This window comes from Colobus angolensis, unplaced genomic scaffold, assembly GCF_000951035.1.
Source record: "Colobus angolensis palliatus isolate OR3802 unplaced genomic scaffold, Cang.pa_1.0 Scaffold68, whole genome shotgun sequence".
NCBI classification, from domain to species: domain Eukaryota; kingdom Metazoa; phylum Chordata; class Mammalia; order Primates; family Cercopithecidae; genus Colobus; species Colobus angolensis.
This window is the reverse complement of record NW_012120487.1, coordinates 7131222-7149493: the sequence shown is the minus strand read 5'-3', so window position 1 is coordinate 7149493 and position 18272 is coordinate 7131222. Positions and strand designations below refer to the sequence as shown.

General features: G+C 42.3%; 1 protein-coding gene across 1 annotated transcript in view; it reads right to left on the bottom strand.

Annotated features, from left to right (window-relative positions):
- Window positions 1-18272, bottom strand: part of LRRC42 (leucine rich repeat containing 42) — a 25030-nt gene extending 6758 nt beyond the window's left edge. Inside the window, exons 1-7 of the mRNA XM_011926322.1 lie at window positions 18251-18272; window positions 17086-17119; window positions 12164-12650; window positions 6379-6510; window positions 4218-4336; window positions 2882-2970; window positions 2595-2708 (exon numbers count right to left, since the gene is read on the bottom strand). Coding sequence (XP_011781712.1) covers window positions 2595-2708; window positions 2882-2970; window positions 4218-4336; window positions 6379-6510; window positions 12164-12636 — 927 coding nt within the window. The 5' untranslated portion in view covers window positions 12637-12650; window positions 17086-17119; window positions 18251-18272. The remainder of the gene's footprint in view (window positions 1-2594; window positions 2709-2881; window positions 2971-4217; window positions 4337-6378; window positions 6511-12163; window positions 12651-17085; window positions 17120-18250) is intronic.

The following is an 18272-nucleotide window of genomic DNA, read 5'->3' as shown; positions in this document are numbered from 1 at the left end:
AAAAAAAAAAAAAAAGAATACAGTTCCAGGCCAGGCACAGTGGCTCACACCTGTAATCTTTGCACTTCGGGAGGCCGAGGCGGTAGGATTCCTTGAGCCCAAGAGTTCGAGACCAGCCTGGGCAACATGGTGAAACGCCATCTCTATTTAAAAACAAACAAAAAACCAGTTCCAGAGTTGGTTCCACTACTTAATTGCCAGGGGACCCATGGCAAGTGATTTCTTAGTCTCAATTTCTCATCTGTAAGGATCAACGATAGTACCCACTCCATAGGGCTATTTTAAGGATTAAACAAGATAATATACATAAAGAGTTTAGCACAGTGTCTGGCACACAAAAGGCACTTAATAAATATTAGTTGCCATCTCTTCTACAATTTCCTGGTGATAAAAATGGGAACAGATTTCAGGGAACACCAGGATGGATTAATCAAACGTGTTGACTCAGTGGGCAATAGGGAAAATGGTGCTTCCTTCCACTAAACAGAAATAAGAATGTCAATAAGAGCTGGTCGGGGATGGGGAAGAAGAAAATGAGTTTGGTTTGGGACAAGCTGAATTTGAGATGGCAGGTGGAGACTTACAGAGGATACTTGGGAATGGGTCTAGTGTCTAGACAGGAATGCAGAGTCATCGTCGCAAGGACAGCTGGAGCTCTAAGAACACTGAAAGAGAACCTGGGGAGTGTGGAGATGTGGGAGAAGAGGAGAGGAAGAAGGAGGAATCAGCCACAGCCAGAAGAGTGAGAAAGCTGGGGGAGAGCCAGGAGAGAGGCCCAGAGAAAAATAATAAGGCACGCATGTTTCTATCAAATGCTGCAGGAAAGCCAAGGAAGGTAAAGAATATCACCACCCACCTTCAAGAGGACCCTGTCAGGAGAGCAGGGGAGGCCAGAACTAAGTCGCAAGGGAGTAAGAACTGAGTAGGCACCGAGGGGATGGGGCAACTGGACAGGAAATAATGCATAGCTGCACTGGGGAATGAGAACCACACTAGAATAAGGACACCTTGCATTTATCTACAGAAAGCAGATGGACAACAAAGAGGGACAAATGAAGATGTGGTGGGCAGGGGCTGGAGGGAAAAACATTATTAGTAAATATCACAAGGGAAACTGGATATCTTCAGGAACAAAATTTTTTAAAAAAAGAAAAAAAAGGGCTTGTGACTAGAATAAAGGAGCATACTTATTCTCTCCAATAGGAGGGAAGTGGAATACGGTTGAAGAAATGGAGAAATTCTGAGACAGAAATAGGGAATTAAGTGGACCCCTGTGAGATGAGAATGAGGGCAGGTGAGTGGAGTCAGTCTGCAACAGTTTCAATAACAGATCCCCAAGACATAAGCAAAGCAAAGCATTGCTACCAAGTCCTAGGGGCCCAGCTGAGGGTGGAGGGCAGGACTGCACTGGTCGTCAACTTACTCTCAGGTCAGGCTGTCAGGTGTTCTACTTGATCCTTCCCAAGCCCTGCTCAAGAGAGAGCCTGGTTTCTGCATTTTATGGATGAAGACAGAGACTGAAAGTTGCTTTAGGTTATACAGCTATTGGGCTGCTGAGCCAGGATTCCGTGCCCAGGTCTTTCTGGCTCCACAGCCTATGCTCTTTCCACCATGTCACCTGCTATCAAACTGCAGCAAGCCTTTGTAAGAGCATCCCACACCTGTCCCAAGTGCACTGGATGCATCTAGGTCTCATACAGCACTAGAAACTTTGTCTGGCAATGCACCATGGTAATTATTTCATCATGCATGTTCTGGACCAAGCTCAGCGTGCTTCTGAAACACAACTCACCAGTCTCCCTGCTTACTGTGGAGAGGTGATGCTACAATCCAGCAGGTAGACAGTTCTACCATTACGCATTATGGCTTGGAGCTAAGAAGGGATCCTGGACAGTTTGGTGGTTCCTCTAGGCCTCCACCAAGAAACACTGGTTAAAAGTGTCTGAGGGAGAAAGGCACCAGTCACAGGGAAGGTGACATCTACTTGTGCTGTCCTACTTGGTTACCTTCTCACTTCCAACTTACATAGAAGACTCTGAAACTCACTTAAGTCCGTACTTTACCAAGTGAAGAAAGACCATCAAGACAAAAGGGACTCAAAGTAAAGTTCTCTCACTGGTAAGACTCGGTGAGAGAGGGACACGAGAGACACCTCCTCACTAAGGCTGTGGGAGGTAAGAAACTTTCCCAAAAGTAAGTTGAATTCTTATTTGCATGACACCAGAGTTTATTCTCTCTCCTGTATATACACACTACTAAGAGAATCCATCCTTCTGAGGTTAGGTCAGACTGCTTTTTTGTATAGCAAGCCTGAATTCACTTATTTTCCGAGTAATTTGTAAGATGACATTTTCTCCTAGGTCCAGTAAAGATAAGGCACAATCTAGTGACCAGAGCATGAGATATAAGGTCTGGCATCAATTCTTTAAGTATATGGGCCAGTTATAGCCCATCAGTGTCTCCAATTTGACATGAAGATGACAATTTAGCCAAGGAATACCAAGTGGATTACTGTTTATTCAGTGTGTTGGGTAAGACACTTGGAATTAAGATGAAAAGCTGCATCAACAGCAGGGAAGAAAAATCAGGAGTACCTGGTCAGCCCAGCCCTCTGTCTTGCAGTTACTATGATCAAATTCCTTCAAAGGCACTTTGGAGTGAACAAGGCCTATGTGGGTCTGGAGCTTGTGCTTGACGGTTTTGATGTCCTAGTGAGGCAGAGACAGATCAGAAATGCAAATGCATTTGGTTAATTCTTACTTGCTTTCAGTAGTAAATAAAAACCATCATAAATACCAGCCCTTTCTAAATACCAATTAGCACAGGCAAAATATCAAATTGCTGAGTCTAGAAAAATGAGCGAAGGAACCAAAAGTCTTACCTTGAGCCCTGTCCCAGAGATATCTAAGCAGTTTAGTTTCCTAAAAGAAAAGAGGTATCCAATGCCTGCATCTGTGATCTCAGGGTTACCTAGATGTCAAAAACAAGGTAGCATTCTGTTACAATATAAATGTCGTTAAAATGACAACCAAAAATAAGCTCAGAAAAAAGTCCAGGCAATGAAAAACTACAAAACATTTGAGTTGGCAAACTTTTCAAAATAAATTAAATACAGAAGTCTGATCTTTACTATTCGTAATATAGAAGAGCTACACTCAATGATCCTTAAAGATCCTTTACAGTTCTTACTTTCTAGGAGTTGGGGATGAGCAGAAAAATAAATGAACCAGGTAGTTATCCCAAAGGGTTTAATTTGGAACCATATGAAAACATATATAAACATGTATTAAAATGGTTCATCATACTTTATTCATGGCCATTTCACCTCCAAAGTAAAAGCATTTATTTATTTTGAAAAGATATTCAAGGGAACTTAGACACAGATACTATCACCACTCTTACCAACTTGCATTTTTTTTCAGAATCCTTTCTTATATATTACTTTCTCACGTCAGAGAGTACTACACTTAGCATCGAGTCCTCAAGGCCATAAGCATAGTGCCTGGCACATTATAGATGCTCAAAAAATATCTGGTGAATGAATACACTTCCCTGGGAGGCAGACAGGACATTCATTATTATCCTCATTTTACAAAGGCCAAAACCAATGCTCAAAGTGGTTAAATAACTGGTCCAAAGGTATATAACTGGTAGTAAAAATGGCAGAGCAAGAAGGGTCCTCGGACCTCAAACCCCTGCTCTTTCTATTCTTTTGGCACCATACTGTCCTGCCATAGAGTCAATGGATGCTCAGTTCAATTGTAAATGATCTCTGTCAACCTCTACCATTGGAGTCAATGTCTGGTTAATTCGAGTAAGTTATCCGTTCATCCAGCTTTTCATCAGGCAAACATTGATAAAAAAGGACCTAGTTGACAGATACCAAGGATCAGAGGCTCAAGGAAAATAAAGATGAGTCAAAAGTCCTTTAAGTATGCAATGAATATGATGAAAGGTATCTCTGTTTGCACACAGCGAGTGGCATGGGTGAATGTGAAAGGGTTTTTCCTACCCTAAAGAGGTGGTATATGCTGGAAAAGTCATCTGACTAGGAGTCAAGAGTCTCTGGCCTCGGTCCCGCTCTGCCACCGAGTTTCTATGGCACCCGGGAAAGTCACCTTTCCTTTCTTACCTCTAAAATGAAGGGGAAGAACAAGATGATCTCTAAGGCCATTCTTCCAACATTAAAATAATCTATAATTTTGAAGAAAACTTACATGATAAGTCTAATAACGTTAGATTCTCAAGGCCTCTTTTCATCACTCGAACTGGTGCTGTCATCTTCCGCACCCCAGCATCAGATAAACAATTATCCTTCAGGTGGAGCTGAGTTACACTAGGGAAACAAAGTACATACATAAATTACTCAGAGTTTGAGACAATCTAGGTATAAAAACATGCTTTCAACATTTTCATTTAAAAATACAACATATCCTCTACCTCTTGCTATTTCATACCCAATGCATTTAACAGAGTTAAGCTCTTTTGGGCTGGGCGTGGTGGCTCACGCCTGTAATGTCAGCACTTTGGAAGACTGAGGCTGGAGATCACTTGGGCCTGGGAGTTAGAGACCCCATCCCTAAAAGAAATTTTTAAAACTTAGCTTGCCAAGGTGCTGTGTGCCTGTGGTCCCAGCTACTTGGGAGGCTGAGGCAGGAAGATGGCTTCAACCAAGGATTTCAAAGCTTGCAGTGAGCTATGATCGCACTACTGTACTCTAGCCTAGGAGACGGAACATGACCCCGTCTCACAAAAAAAAAAAAAAAAAAAATTTTTTGGTGCCACTTCAGTTACCAAGTGAGGGTTAATTTAGTGTCATGCAGTACTAATTTCAGAGGGCAGAGGGCACTAAAGGTATATTGTTGAATAAATGGACTTCCACTAAGGGGATAAATATACTTTAAAACAAAAGCTGCTTTTCTGACACATCGTGTGAAAATCAAAAACATTCTAAATACGTCAGGAAAGGCTGCTAAAGAACTCCTATGAGAATTCTTTTTGCAGAGCACACAATCCTCTAAATTTAACCAGCATTATCAATCTAGATTTTCAGATTGGGTTAATAAAATATACCCATAACCCAATCCATCTGCTGCTAAGCTGGAATTGGTGTATTAATATGCTCCGTTTTCACATAAGAAATCTGAGCCTTGGTGCTGGCTAGGCTCACACAACAGTATCTTTTTATGGGGCAGTAGGTAGGTGTCACTGTCAGAAGCAGGCCTCAGGTAGCAGGTTAGACCCAGGTTTGTAATGCTGTTGTTCTGGGTGTTTATAAAACCACAGAGGAATCCATCTGTCCTCCTCTTTGTTGGCCAGAATAACCTGAGATCAGTCAGACTATTTGTGAATGGTATGAACTGGGCTATTTCTTTAATCATGGTTCCTGAAAATAATTTCTTTGGCTATCTTTAATAGCTCATTTTCTTTATAGTTGTAGCTCACTGATAGTTAAAATAGCAAACGATAATGATTATTGACTATGGTATAATGTCTCATTCCTTGCTAGAATAAACTAGGACTGGATAAATAGAGGGCAAAACCTGAGGCGGGAAGATCACCTGAGGTCAGAGGTTCGAGACCAGGCTGGCCAACATGGCAAAACCCCCGTCTCTACTAAAAGTACAAAAATTAGCTGGCGTGGTGAGAGGCGCCTATAATCCCAGCTATCAGGAGGCTGAGGTAAGAGAATAGCTTGAACCCAGGAGGTGGAGGTTGCAGTGAGCCGAGATCGCACCACTGCACTCCAGCCTGGACAACAAAAGCAAGACTCCATCTAAAAAAATAAATAAATAGGGCTGGGTACGTTGGTTCACGCCTGTAATCCTAGCACTTTGGGAGGTCAAGGCAGGCAGACGACCTGAGGTCCGGAGTTCGAGACCAGCCTGACCAACATGGAGAAACCCCGTCTCTACTAAAAATACAAAATTAGCTGCGCGTGGCGGTGCATGCCTGTAATCCCAGCTACTTGGGAGGCTAAGGCAGGAGAATTGCTTGAACCCTGGGGGGTGGAGGTTGTGGTGAGCTGAGATCATGCCATTGCACTCCAGCCTGGGCAACAAAAACAAAACTGTCTCAAAAAAAGAAAAAAGAATAAATAAAGGGCAAAACCATTTTTCAACCCAGGTAGCTTCAAGTATTACATGTTTAAATAAAAGCTACTTAGAAAAAGAGAATCAACTAACTGACTGACTTTCTAAGGGTTCTCTAATCTATATTGCTTGTACCAAGTAAATGGAGATTGAAAATGTTTTAGAAAAAAATAAGCAAATCAACATAAGAACAGGAAGTAATCAGCACTCCTGAAGATAATCCTGTTGGATCAGCCTTTAAAACAATACTGAAACAATTCATCTGCAAGTGGTGACAGGTCAGTACCTAGACAGGGCTTCATTGGTGAGATGTTCTAGAAGTTCATGCTCATCTCCAAGCTTGCAACACGAAAGATCCAGGCAGGTCAGCTCCCGGAAAGACTTAATTTCCTCAAGTTTTTCTGAAATCACCAGATACCTATAAAGCATGGAGAGCAATCAATAGCTTCCCCCCACTCCTCTTAAAGCATTACCACTTGCGGATTTCTATCATAGTCAATATCCCACCCCCCCCATCAGGACACAGTGCTATGGAATAAGCAGACTTCACTAATTACTATCAGGGCAAAGGCTGAAGTTTTTAATTAGTAAATGCCTTGAACATCTTTTTATGTGATGGTGAAATAAAAATTCTGAATAATAAATTAAAAAAAGTATATTGGCAAAGGAAAGTCACAAGTGAAGACATCTGCTTTGCTATCAGACAGACCTTGGCATTGGTGTTGGGACCTTACCTGAGAATTTCCAAACTTTAGGATACTCAAATTTTTAATTACTAATTATTTTAAAGTTGCTTTTAATCTAACGCTCAACATCCTGTGATCTGAAAACTGGAGCAAGGTCAAGAACTCTGGTTTCCAATCTGCACATACCCAAGAACATACCAAGAGATATTTGGCACATCACATTTTATCTTTCCTGAACACTCCCCTGTGCCTTTGTTACCCTAACTTTACTCCAAAAGTATGTACAGCAAGACTGCTACAAGGACTCACTCCAGTCTAGATGGATATTAAGACAAACCCTGAGCTCCAGCAACTTAATTACGTTGTAGCACCTTGCCAAGTTGTTATCAGGAAGCATCAGAGAAGCCTCTGGAGAGGGAAAGGAGATCAAAACAGCATTCCACAGCCCAGGCTGAGGCCTCCGCCCTGCTTTCTACTGGTTTATCTCTCTCAGATGAGGTCAGCGAGAAAAAATGAAACGGATTAGGTGTGACAGGAAACAGAGAGGAGAGGAACCTAAGAGGACAGGGAAACTGACTTGTGGCAAGAGCAGGCCTCTCTCATCCACCTTCCTCTTGGATGTCTAGAAGTTTCCACAGTAAGATGGTGTGTTAGGATCAGTGGGGTTATACCTAAGAGTTCACACCTCTCTTCCATTAGCAGGATCACAACTGCCAAAAACAGGATGGAATAATCAGAGGGCAAGAGGGGAGTTAATCTCTTTTCCTCCTACTTCCAAACAAAAAAAGATGTACTCAAACTAATGACTGCCCTGGCTGCTAGGTACAGATGGCCTGAGGCACTGATACCCCTTTAAAGGGTGGAACCTAAGCTGTCTGGAGATCGAGCTCAGCTGGGTGCACACAAGAGCCTTATTTACTCAGATGTATTTTAATTGCACTGTAAATACAGCTGCTGTTTTTCACCTTCCAATCACAGAGTTGAAGTGTGTCAATGGGGATTTAGGGGATTACTGGCAATCAGAGAAAGGAAAACACATATCCTTTGATCAATTAACCAAAAGATTTTTAGTAATTCTGAAACAAGGGTTCTCTGCAAAGGACATAACACTGTGTAATGTGATTAAGAAACATTACGAAACTCAAGGTTGAGGAACAAACGTGTTAGGCCACAGACACTACTAGATGCTAATCTAGAACATAATCAAAACTCTAGGTTCTTGCTTGCAACCAGTCTTCCAAATTTTCCCTTAAAGGATTCAGAACGGTACAGTGGAAAGGCAACAGAAAGAGCACAGACCAGATCTGAGTTTGGATTCTAACAGCCCAATTACTTGTGTGATTGTGAGACAGTTACTTAACCTTTCTGACCCTCAATTTCTCCAGCTACAAAATGGGGCCAATGATTACTTCTTTTCAGGATTATTGAGAAAAAGAGAAACAGTATTTTAAACTTCCATGGCATCTTGCAGGACCTCATGAAATAGTAGCTATTACTATTATGTCAATAACAAAAGGTGGTATTTTAAGGAAAACATACTTGCCTCCCCGTGACCACCAGCGGGATTAAAAATCACTGGGGTTTCAACACAAAGAAGAGAGTTTTCGTAAGGTTGGAATCCAGTTGCAAAGACACTTGCTTCTGGCAGGTAGCTTTGTGACTTAACCCCAAGATAGCAAGTGCCTGCACCTACCCAGTTGTTTTATTTTCATTTATTTTTTCAAGCTCATTACTTTTGTCCTGAACCCCTTTGTGCTGACAAAACCTCTTGGACTGCAGGTACAGCTCTGGATTGCAAATGAAACCTCAAATTTCCTGCCCTCTATTTTCCTTCAAGGATTCAAAAGAAGAGGGGTTTTGATCACAATTCAAAGTCTTACATTTGAATGAGACAGTCAAGTCTGGAATTGCAGCAATAAAATATGGGCTAAAAGATTATGTTAAAAATGTTTCCTATATTTTCTGGCTGGGCGTGGTCACGCACGCTTGTAATCCCAGCACTTTGGAAGGCTGAGGTGGGTGGATCACTTGAGATCAGGAGTTCGAAACCAGCCTGGTCAACATGGTGAAACCCTATCTCGCCAGGCGCGGTGGCTCAAGCCTGTAATCCCAGCACTTTGGGAGGCTGAGACGGGCGGATCACGAGGTCAGGAGATCGAGACCATCCTGGCTAACATGGTGAAACCCCGTCTCTACTAAAAAATACAAAAAACTAGCTGGGTGAGGTGGCGGGTGCCTGTAGTCCCAGCTACTTGGGAGGCTGAGGCAGGAGAATGGCGGGAACCCGGGAGGCGGAGCTTGCAGTGAGCTGAGATCCGGCCACTGCACTCCAGCCTGGGCGACAGAGCAAGACTCCATCAAAAAAAAAAAAAGAAACCCTATCTCTACCAAAATACAAAAATTAGCTGGGCACGGTGGCAGGCACCTGTAGTACCGGCTACTTAGGAGGCTGAGGTAGGAGAATCACCTGAACCTGGGAAGCGGAGGCTGCAGTGAGCCAAGATCACACCACTGCACTCAAGCCTGAGCAACAGAGCGAAACCCTGTCTCAAAAGAAAAAAAAAAGGTTTCCTATATTTTCTGATTATTATATAAATGTAAATGTTTCTTACATTTTCTGATAATGTATCACTTTCATCGAAAAAAATAAAATATAGAAAAGTATTAGGAATATAAAATCAATTCCAATCCCACCATCTAGACTACTTTTTGGTAGGTTTCTTTTTTCTATCTATGCAGTACATACATTTTAAAAATCTCTTTCTTAGAATATTAATAGTTACATAATATTTCATCATATAAATATGCTATAATTTGCTTAACCAATTCCCTACTGTTGAACACTTAGTTTTTAGACTTTCACTCGTACAAACAGTACTACAATGAACACTCCTGTGTAAAAATATCCGTTCCCATCTTTGATTATTACATTAGGGATTAGAATAGATTTTTAGTAAGTAGAATTAATGGGTCAAACAAACAGTATGGATGTTTTCAAGGTTCTTGATACATATTGCCAAACTGCTTCCAGAAATGCTACACTAATTTATGTCCTCATCAAATGTGAATGAAAAGTGCTATTCTCATTCCAATCCGACCAATCTGCCACTACAGCAGTATCCAGATATTGCAAATGGATAAACAGCATTTTCAATAGCATGGGAAATATTAAGCTATAAAGGTAGGTGGGGAAAAAACAGAATACGAGTTGTACAAAGTATATATTCCCAAATGCTTAAAAATAATATATTTGAAAATGATCACATGAGATTATGAATTTTTTAGTACTACAATTTTATGTATTCCCCAAATAGTATATATTGCTTTCATAAAATAATTTTAAAACAAGATATACATCACAATTCTATTTTGCCACTGTTCCAACTTTTCAACAACGAACATAAATAACTTGGAAGAAAAAATGAAGGGTAAAATGTATTTTAAATGCATAAGCTACAATGAAATATTGCTTGACTTTTTCCTTTAGGCAAGGCAATTTTTTTCCTTTCCACTGGCAGCAGCTCCAAGCCCAGCCACGACTGAGACCATAGCCCAGAGACAGAGCTTTCAAGGTGACTGCTCAGTTTATGAGCCAAGTTTCTGTCCTTTTCTACATGTGTTTGTGTCTTTTCTTTTTAAAATACAGTATTTGGTCTGTGGTGAAACCACTATGAGCTGATTAAATAAAGATCATTTTTCTTTTATTAAGCATATGAGCTTACCTTCTGTTTTCAGATACAGCTTTCTCTTATATACATTTTTTGTTCAGCCCTTGTTATAATGCTCATACAGATTGTGCATCTTAATAGTAAGCTGCCGGCTGGGCGCAGTGGCTCACACCTGTAATCCCAGCACTTTGGAAGGCTAAGGCGGGTGGATCACCTGAGGTCAGGAGTTTGAGACAAGCCTGGCCAACGTGGTGAAACCCCGTATTTACTAAAAATACAAAAAATTAGCCGGACGTGGTGGTGGGTGCCTGTAATCCTGGCTACTTAGGAGGCTGAGTCAGGAGAATTGCTTAAATCTGGGAGGCGGAGGTTGCAGTGAGTCAAGATTGTGCCACTGCACTCCAGCCTGGGAAACAAGAGCGAAACTCCATCTCAAAAAAAAAAAAAGGTAAGCTGCCTTTCAGGTCTAATCACAGAATAGTTCATACAGTGGTATACAATAAAGCTATTTTAAAAACCTAAAGTAGGCCGGGCACGGTGCCTCATGCCTGTAATCCCAGCACTTTGGGAGGCTGAGGTGGGCGGATCACGAGGTCAGGAGATCGACACCATCCTGGCCAACATAGTGAAATCCTGTCTCTACTAAAAATATAAAAATCATGGTGGCACATGCCTGTAATCCCAGCTACTGGAGAGGCTGAGGCAGGCGAATCACTTGAACCAGGCGGTTGGAGGTTGTAGTGTGAGCTGAGATGACACTGCCACTCCAGCCTGGTGACAGAGTGAGACTGTCTCAAAAGAAGAAGAAGAAGAAAAAAAAAAACCTACCAGTATTGATGATATATGATTTTCAAATTATGTGAAGCAAGGTCCATAAGAATGTATGCAGCATGCTGCGATTTGTATAACAAAGAAGGGAACTACATAAACATGTATGTGTGTAGAACATCTCTAGAATGGTATTTTAAAAACTGGTAACAGTATTTGGTCTCTGGGGAGAGGAAACTGGAGATGAGATAGGAAGAAGGCTTCTGTTTCATTTTATGCCCCTCTGTGTTTGTGTTTAAGTTGTTTGTCATGTATATTTTTATGGTTTTTTGCAAGTTTAAAAAGAAATTAGATGTTTTGAAAGTGTTTTTACATGATGGTAGAGTAAAAATTTTAAATAAAGCATATGAGCAAAGGCAAGTCACAAGAGAAAAAATATCTGCTTTGTTAGACAATAGACCTTAATGTTGGGACTTTATCTGAGAATTGCCAAACTTTAGGATATTTGAAATTTTAATCAACCAATCTTTTAAAGTCACTTTTTATCTAATGGTCAGTATTTAGTGGTCTGAAAACCAAAAACAGGCCCCAAAACTCTGGATACTGATCTCCCCATCTGCAAGAGCATATCAAGAGATACTTGGCAGATCACATTTTGTCTTTTCTATTTTCTCTTTGAAAGCTGGTAGAAGAATATTTTCTACTTAATGGAGAAGCTGTGACAACTAATCCTTATAAAATGATTTCAGAATAAAGTTAAGTGTCGTCTCGTCTAAGACGTGAGGAGAAGGAAGAGTGATTTTTTTCAATATGGTCTTTCACTTTGTATATGGAAGTTCTAAACTGAAGTGCTATTTGATGAGGGAAGCCCCTGAGCCCACTAAGCCCCAGAGCTTGACAGAATTAACACACCCAATAAAATACTGAATAACCTAATTAGAACACCCACCTGTTTCGCAAACACAGGGAGCAAAGCACCAAACTTCCATAGGCCTCAGTGAATTTCTGTAAAGCCCTCAGCCCTGCACCTGGCTCAGTGAATTTCTGTCTGGCTTCAGCAGCAGAGAACAGCTTTTCAGCAATCTGCTCAGGAAAGCCAATAAGGGAATCAATGTGATCCACATTGTCGGAGATGAAGCCCAGGACAAGGCTGAAGAGGGATTTGGCAGAGTATCGAAGATTCCCCTCCCGGGTATATGTGAAGATGAAATGATCAGTCTTCTCTTTCTGTGCAGTGTCGTCTTCCCTGTTCATGCAAAGCTCCACAGAAAAGCCTTTGGGGAATAGTCTGAAAGGCCTTGGCTTCTGCAGGCTACTCCTGACACCATCCAGAGCCAGATTGACCATGTGCAGCTGCCCATTTTCTCGCATGTAGATGGGCCCTGGGTCTAGGTGGTTTTCTGAGCTGAGGTAGTAAGACATTGCCTTGGTAGCAACTGTGAAAGCAAGACACAGGGAAGCAAATCCAATTAAAATGCCATTTGTAACATGTAACTTCATCTTGCTGTGCTCAGGGCTTTATAAGCCTACCAGGCAGGACTGGTGGCTGTTTTAGGAAAAGCAAAACTTACCAGTTGCCTGGGAACTTTGGCATTAGAGGTTGCCTTTATTGCCTCTACCTGGAATGCCCCTTCCTACTCTCCCCTTTTTCTTGTTTATCTGGCCATCTCCTACTCATCTTTCAAAACCCAGGTCAAGGCCGGAAGCAGAGGCTCATGCCTGTAATCCCAGCACTTTGGCAGGCCGAGGCAGGTGGATCACCTGAGGTCAGGAGTTCGAGACCAGCCTGACCAACATGGAGAAACCCCATCTCTACTAAAAATACAAAAATTAGCCGAGTGCGTGCCTGTAGTTCCAGCTACTCGGAAGGCTGAGGCAAGAGAATCGCTTGAACCCGGGAGACAGAGGTTACAGTGAGCCAAGATCGTTTCATTGCACTCCAGCCTGGGTGACAAGAGCAAAACTCCAAAATAAGAACAACAACAACAAAAAACCCAAGTCAAAATCTCATCTTTAAAATTCACATTAAGGGGCCAGGCGCGGTGGCTCAAGCCTGTAATCCCAGCCCTTTGGGAGGCCGAGACGGGCGGATCACGAGGTCAGGAGATCGAGACCAGCCTGGCTAACACAGTGAAACCCCGTCTCTACTAAAAAAAAATACAAAAAACTAGCTGGGCGAGGTGGCAGGCGCCTGTAGTCCCAGCTACTCAGGAGGCTGAGGCAGGAGAATGGCGTAGACCCGGGAGGCGGAGCTTGCAGTGAGCTGAGATTCGGCCACTGCACTCCAGCCTGAGCGACAGAGCGAGACTCCATCTCAAAACAAAAAAAAATTCACACTAAGGAAGTTGTCACAGATGTTAGCAAAGATTCATTTATGTGTAAATTAATGGCAGCAATTTTATATTAGCAAAACAACTGGAAAACAACCTAAATGTCCAGTAATTGGGATGTTAATAAATACTTTATGACTTATACATACCACGGAATGTGATAAAGTGATTAAAATTATAAATTTTTAAAAAACGTGTTTGCACACAGAAAAGACTAGAAATAAATAACTTCCTGGCTAGCTTGACACAGTCCACAAACTTCTTGGTTGCGCTTGGTTCACTGTTCTATTTATTTGTTTCTGAGTCTGCCATCTGCTGCTTTGAGCTCCTTGAGAGGAGGAACCACGTTGAATTCATGCAGACTCTATAACACAGTGCCCTGGCATCTTACAGTCCCTGAGCAGATAGTGTGCAACCAACGTTTACCCATTTGCTAAATTTTACAAAGACCAAAAGTCACAGGATTTTTTTTTTAATCTAGAAATAAACACCTCCACTACAAGAGCTACATAAAAGCTATTCCAGCCTTTGGACACTTCGTATCTATTAAAGTTCTATTAGGGCAGTTTTAACATAAAAAAGTCAAACAGTTGGGCATTTCTGCAGTCATGTGGGTAATATTATGTGCCCAAGAACTGGAATACTTGTTTTCCTCCTAACTGTGAGATTTCAAAATACATGAAAAGGGCTATGTTAAATAAAATGAAGGTATTTATTTGATGATCATTTCTACAATTTAAAGGGAGAAGAGAGGTAGAATATCATACAGGCCTGATAATATCCCTAAAAGAATCTGATTGAGTTTTAGAGTGAACCAACTCAGCTTCTTCTGCATCAATAGGGGGCCACAATGTGGCCCTGAAGCCACTTACGAGTGTCAGCTACATTTAAGTCCGTGATCAAAAATGCCGAGTCTCTGGAGATGAAACAATGGTCCTGTGTGTGGGAATCAGTACTATCCATGTTTCTCTCAAGGATAATTATGTGTATAAAAGCACGAGAGAAGAGTATTCTACCTAGCTCTAGAGCCTCACCCTTTCCCGCTCATTTCCTTATGTCCTACTCTCTGGCCCTGTCATACCACCCAGGTAAACTGGCCATGCTCTCATGTCCCACTGGCCATTGCCTGTTCTGTTCCCTTTGGCTGGAACATCCTGCTCTGCCTCCCTGACCTAGCTAATTCCTACTCATCATTAACATCGTCCCTCTTCTGGGAAACCTTCCCTAACCCCTGCACCAGTATGTGCCTGTCTGGTTTTCCCAGAGCACCCAGTCTCTCCAGCATAGCACTTAGAACCATGTCCTATGTCTGTTCACTTGTTAATGTACCCAGAGTGGTGAGCTTTTTGAAGGCAAGGTACTTATTTGATTCATGTATCTTTCTCAGGCCTGACATAGTGCCTAGTACTAAGTAAGCCCTCAAAAGATATTTGCTGAACTGTATGAAAGGAAAGGTGAGACCTCAAAGGACAAACTTAGTGCTCTCAGTTGCAGGGCCTGCTGATACTGTTGCTAGGAGCCAGCTCCTTTTCCAGGCAATAGCTGCAGGCTCCTCCCCTACTTGCCAGACCATTCTGCAGGTGGCAGAGGCAAAGCAGACGATGGGAGTATACTGCTACTGGTAGTACAAGGGGTGGGAGACAACTAAACTAAAAAACGGGGAAAAAATTCTGTCACAGTGCTGGCTCTTATAACCCATATTTTTCTCTTGCCAGCATTTACAGCGCCTGCTGCTAAGGAGATGCCTCATTTATTCTGAGCTCTTCTTCCAGTAGGGGTGAGCATCTGGACCCTCCAACCTTGCAGACCTTAATTTTGACTGAGGAAGTAAAGCAGATGTCCTTTGGTTTTTATCCCTGTCATTTAACATTCAGAGCTCTACTCTACCTGTAGATCAGAAAGCAGATGCTAGGTATGGTCCTAAAAAGGACTGACGTGATTTTAACAACAGAAAGACCAATTCTATGGAAGATACCCTATTATAGTGGATGAATACACTGTGAACTCCCTGAGCAATGAAACAGGGTCTGCCCATCTGTATTGCCCCCAACCCTCACCCCTAATAGTGTCTTCCACAAACACTGTTGTAAAATGGACAAATGGATGGATGGCTGGATGGGTGGGTGACCACGTCAGATGAAAATTAGAAGTCTGATTCCATCCAGCAGAGGGCACAAGCAGCTTGGGACTAGAGCAAGGACCCTAATCTGGGCTCCTCAAAATCCGGGACGCTTTGGCTTCCGGGGATCATTTTCAAAAAAAGGGAAGGGTACTGGTTTTTTGTTTGTTTTTCTTCAAATTACCCACCAAATACCATTTCTCTTTCTAAATGAGGAAAAAATAAATACAATTTTTTCCTGGAGAGTAAACCCACATCATTTGTCCAGAAGCCACTGGAGGAATTGACTTTGGTTCAGGAATCCTGGTGTCCTTTAATTTCTACTACTAAATCAGCACATCCTGCATTCTCTCAAAAAGGAGCTTCCTGAGAGTCTATGAGGTACTATATAACATGATCTAAGCATTAAATTAACATTTGAACCCTTCAAGGCTAAGGACCAGAAAGGCCAGAGAATTCTACATAAAACTTCTCTACTTGGGTTCATTTGACCCTCACTAATGTACAAGATGGTGTACAGGGTGGTGTATTACAAATGGACCTGTTCTAAACCATGGTGAAAACCCCATCCAAATTGAAAAATGAAAATACTTAGTTACTACAACAATAACAATGTCCAGTGTAGATCGTAGTAGCTGTATTATATATTGGATCAAGAGTAACAGCGACATTTTGATAGTCTCCCAGTAAGGCAGCTTTGTAACCCATACGACAGCATAGAAAAATATTATAATCATGTACATTCTAGCATTTGGTCACCACAAGAGAGCCAAAGTTACCACGAAGCGTACCATTTCATCATATGAATGAAACATAGCTGTATTACATTAAAAACTCAGTTCTATACAGCTTTCTTGAAAAAGGCCAGATAAAATTATTGATACTACACATGACAGGTTTTTAGACCTTGAATCCAGTTTTCCAAGCAAAAAGCATGACGATCCCAGTCAGGTGAACTGGGGTTATCAGGGAGCCCACAGGGTAAAATTATGAGCTGAATCTACAGCTAATTTGAACAGAAGAAGAAGAAAATACCTAACTTCAGAAGATAAAGTAAGATAAAAATCCCCTTAGTAAGTTGTAGGAATAACTATGATGTTTAACGATACTGGATGATGGCTACCATTTATTAAGCACCTACCAGTTGCCAAGCACCGTGTTAGGTACTATATAAAGTGATCTTATGTAATCTCTAATGATCCTATGAGGTCAATATTGCCTTTTAATAGACAAAGAGACCCAGGGAAATAAAATAACTTACTCTAGAACAGAGTTAGTAAGTGGCAGAGCCAGAATTCAATCTCAGGGCCGCATTACTCCAAAGCTCACTCTTTCCTTGGCATCATGCTGTTTCTCAAGACTAAAAATATGATATTAGCCTTAAGGATAGAAAAAAAAATGTGAAAAATTAATCTCACCCACCTGTTTGATCCCTCTAGTATTCACTGGTTTAAGCCTAAGGGGAGGGGGGAGGGATAAGATTGAAAAAAAAAAACAAAAAAACGAAAACCGGTGCACATCTAGGGAAAGAGCTGGTGGGAACAGAGCCAGGACAGTTACAACGAGGCCTCCCTTCTTCCCTCTGCCAGGCCCAAAATGAGCTACATCCATATACCAGGAGAACATCTGCCAATCCATGGCCTTCATCCCAAGGCTGTAGACACTTAGTTTATCTGAAAATGTAGTATTCTTGGGAAAATTTCTAAATAAAAACCTAAACAGAAACTAAACTATGGGTAGTTCTAAACCAGCAATAACCAACAATCCACCTTCATTGTTCTGTGTGTCCCCATTCTTCAATTTTCAACTTTCCTCACTACTTTTTTCCTATAATATGCACTTTACTACCTGCCTTCTCACCGATACCTTTTCCTCTCTCAGGCTCCCTACTGCCCCCCAAGAACATGCCAATCTCTCCCACAATGTGACTCTTAACTCTAGCGCTTCTCACACCAAAAATCCTAACCCCACTACCTTCGCTCACCTCAGCTCCCCTGCCCCCCTCAACGCTCAGACCCTTCCAGCCCTTCCGTGCTCCTGCTGAAAGGTGGCTTGCTTGTTCCACAGACCCAACCCTTCCAACCTCCAATCTCCCAACCTCCACCTGCCTCCCTTTCCTTCCCCACACTCCTCCACCCCCACTCCTCCTCTCCACTATCTATTCTTCCCTTCTTCCCACTCTAGGGGCTTCCCTCTCCTAGGACCCCAATCTCTCCATCCCTTTCCTTGCCTTCTGTTCTCAATCTTCAAGACCCTCTTCCTTCACGCCTCACTATCCCCAACTTGGCATTCCACACCCCCAACTTTTCTTCCCTGTCCCCAAGACCCCACCCTCTCTATTCCTATCCTAGCTCCTTTCCTCCTTGAACCCCTAAAATCCCATTTTCTTTCCCCATTCCTTCTTCCCGCTCTCTCCCCACGCATGCCTTCGTTCCGCTCTCTCCCCACGCGTGCCTCTCCCCAAGTCCACCCAGGCTAATCCTGCTCCCTATCCCACCCCAACCCCGAACCCCGATTCTCACACGTCCCCATAGCCTGCCCCCGCACCCCTACGCCACCCTTAAACCCATCGTCCACACCCATATACCTCATCCTCCCCTCAACCCGCG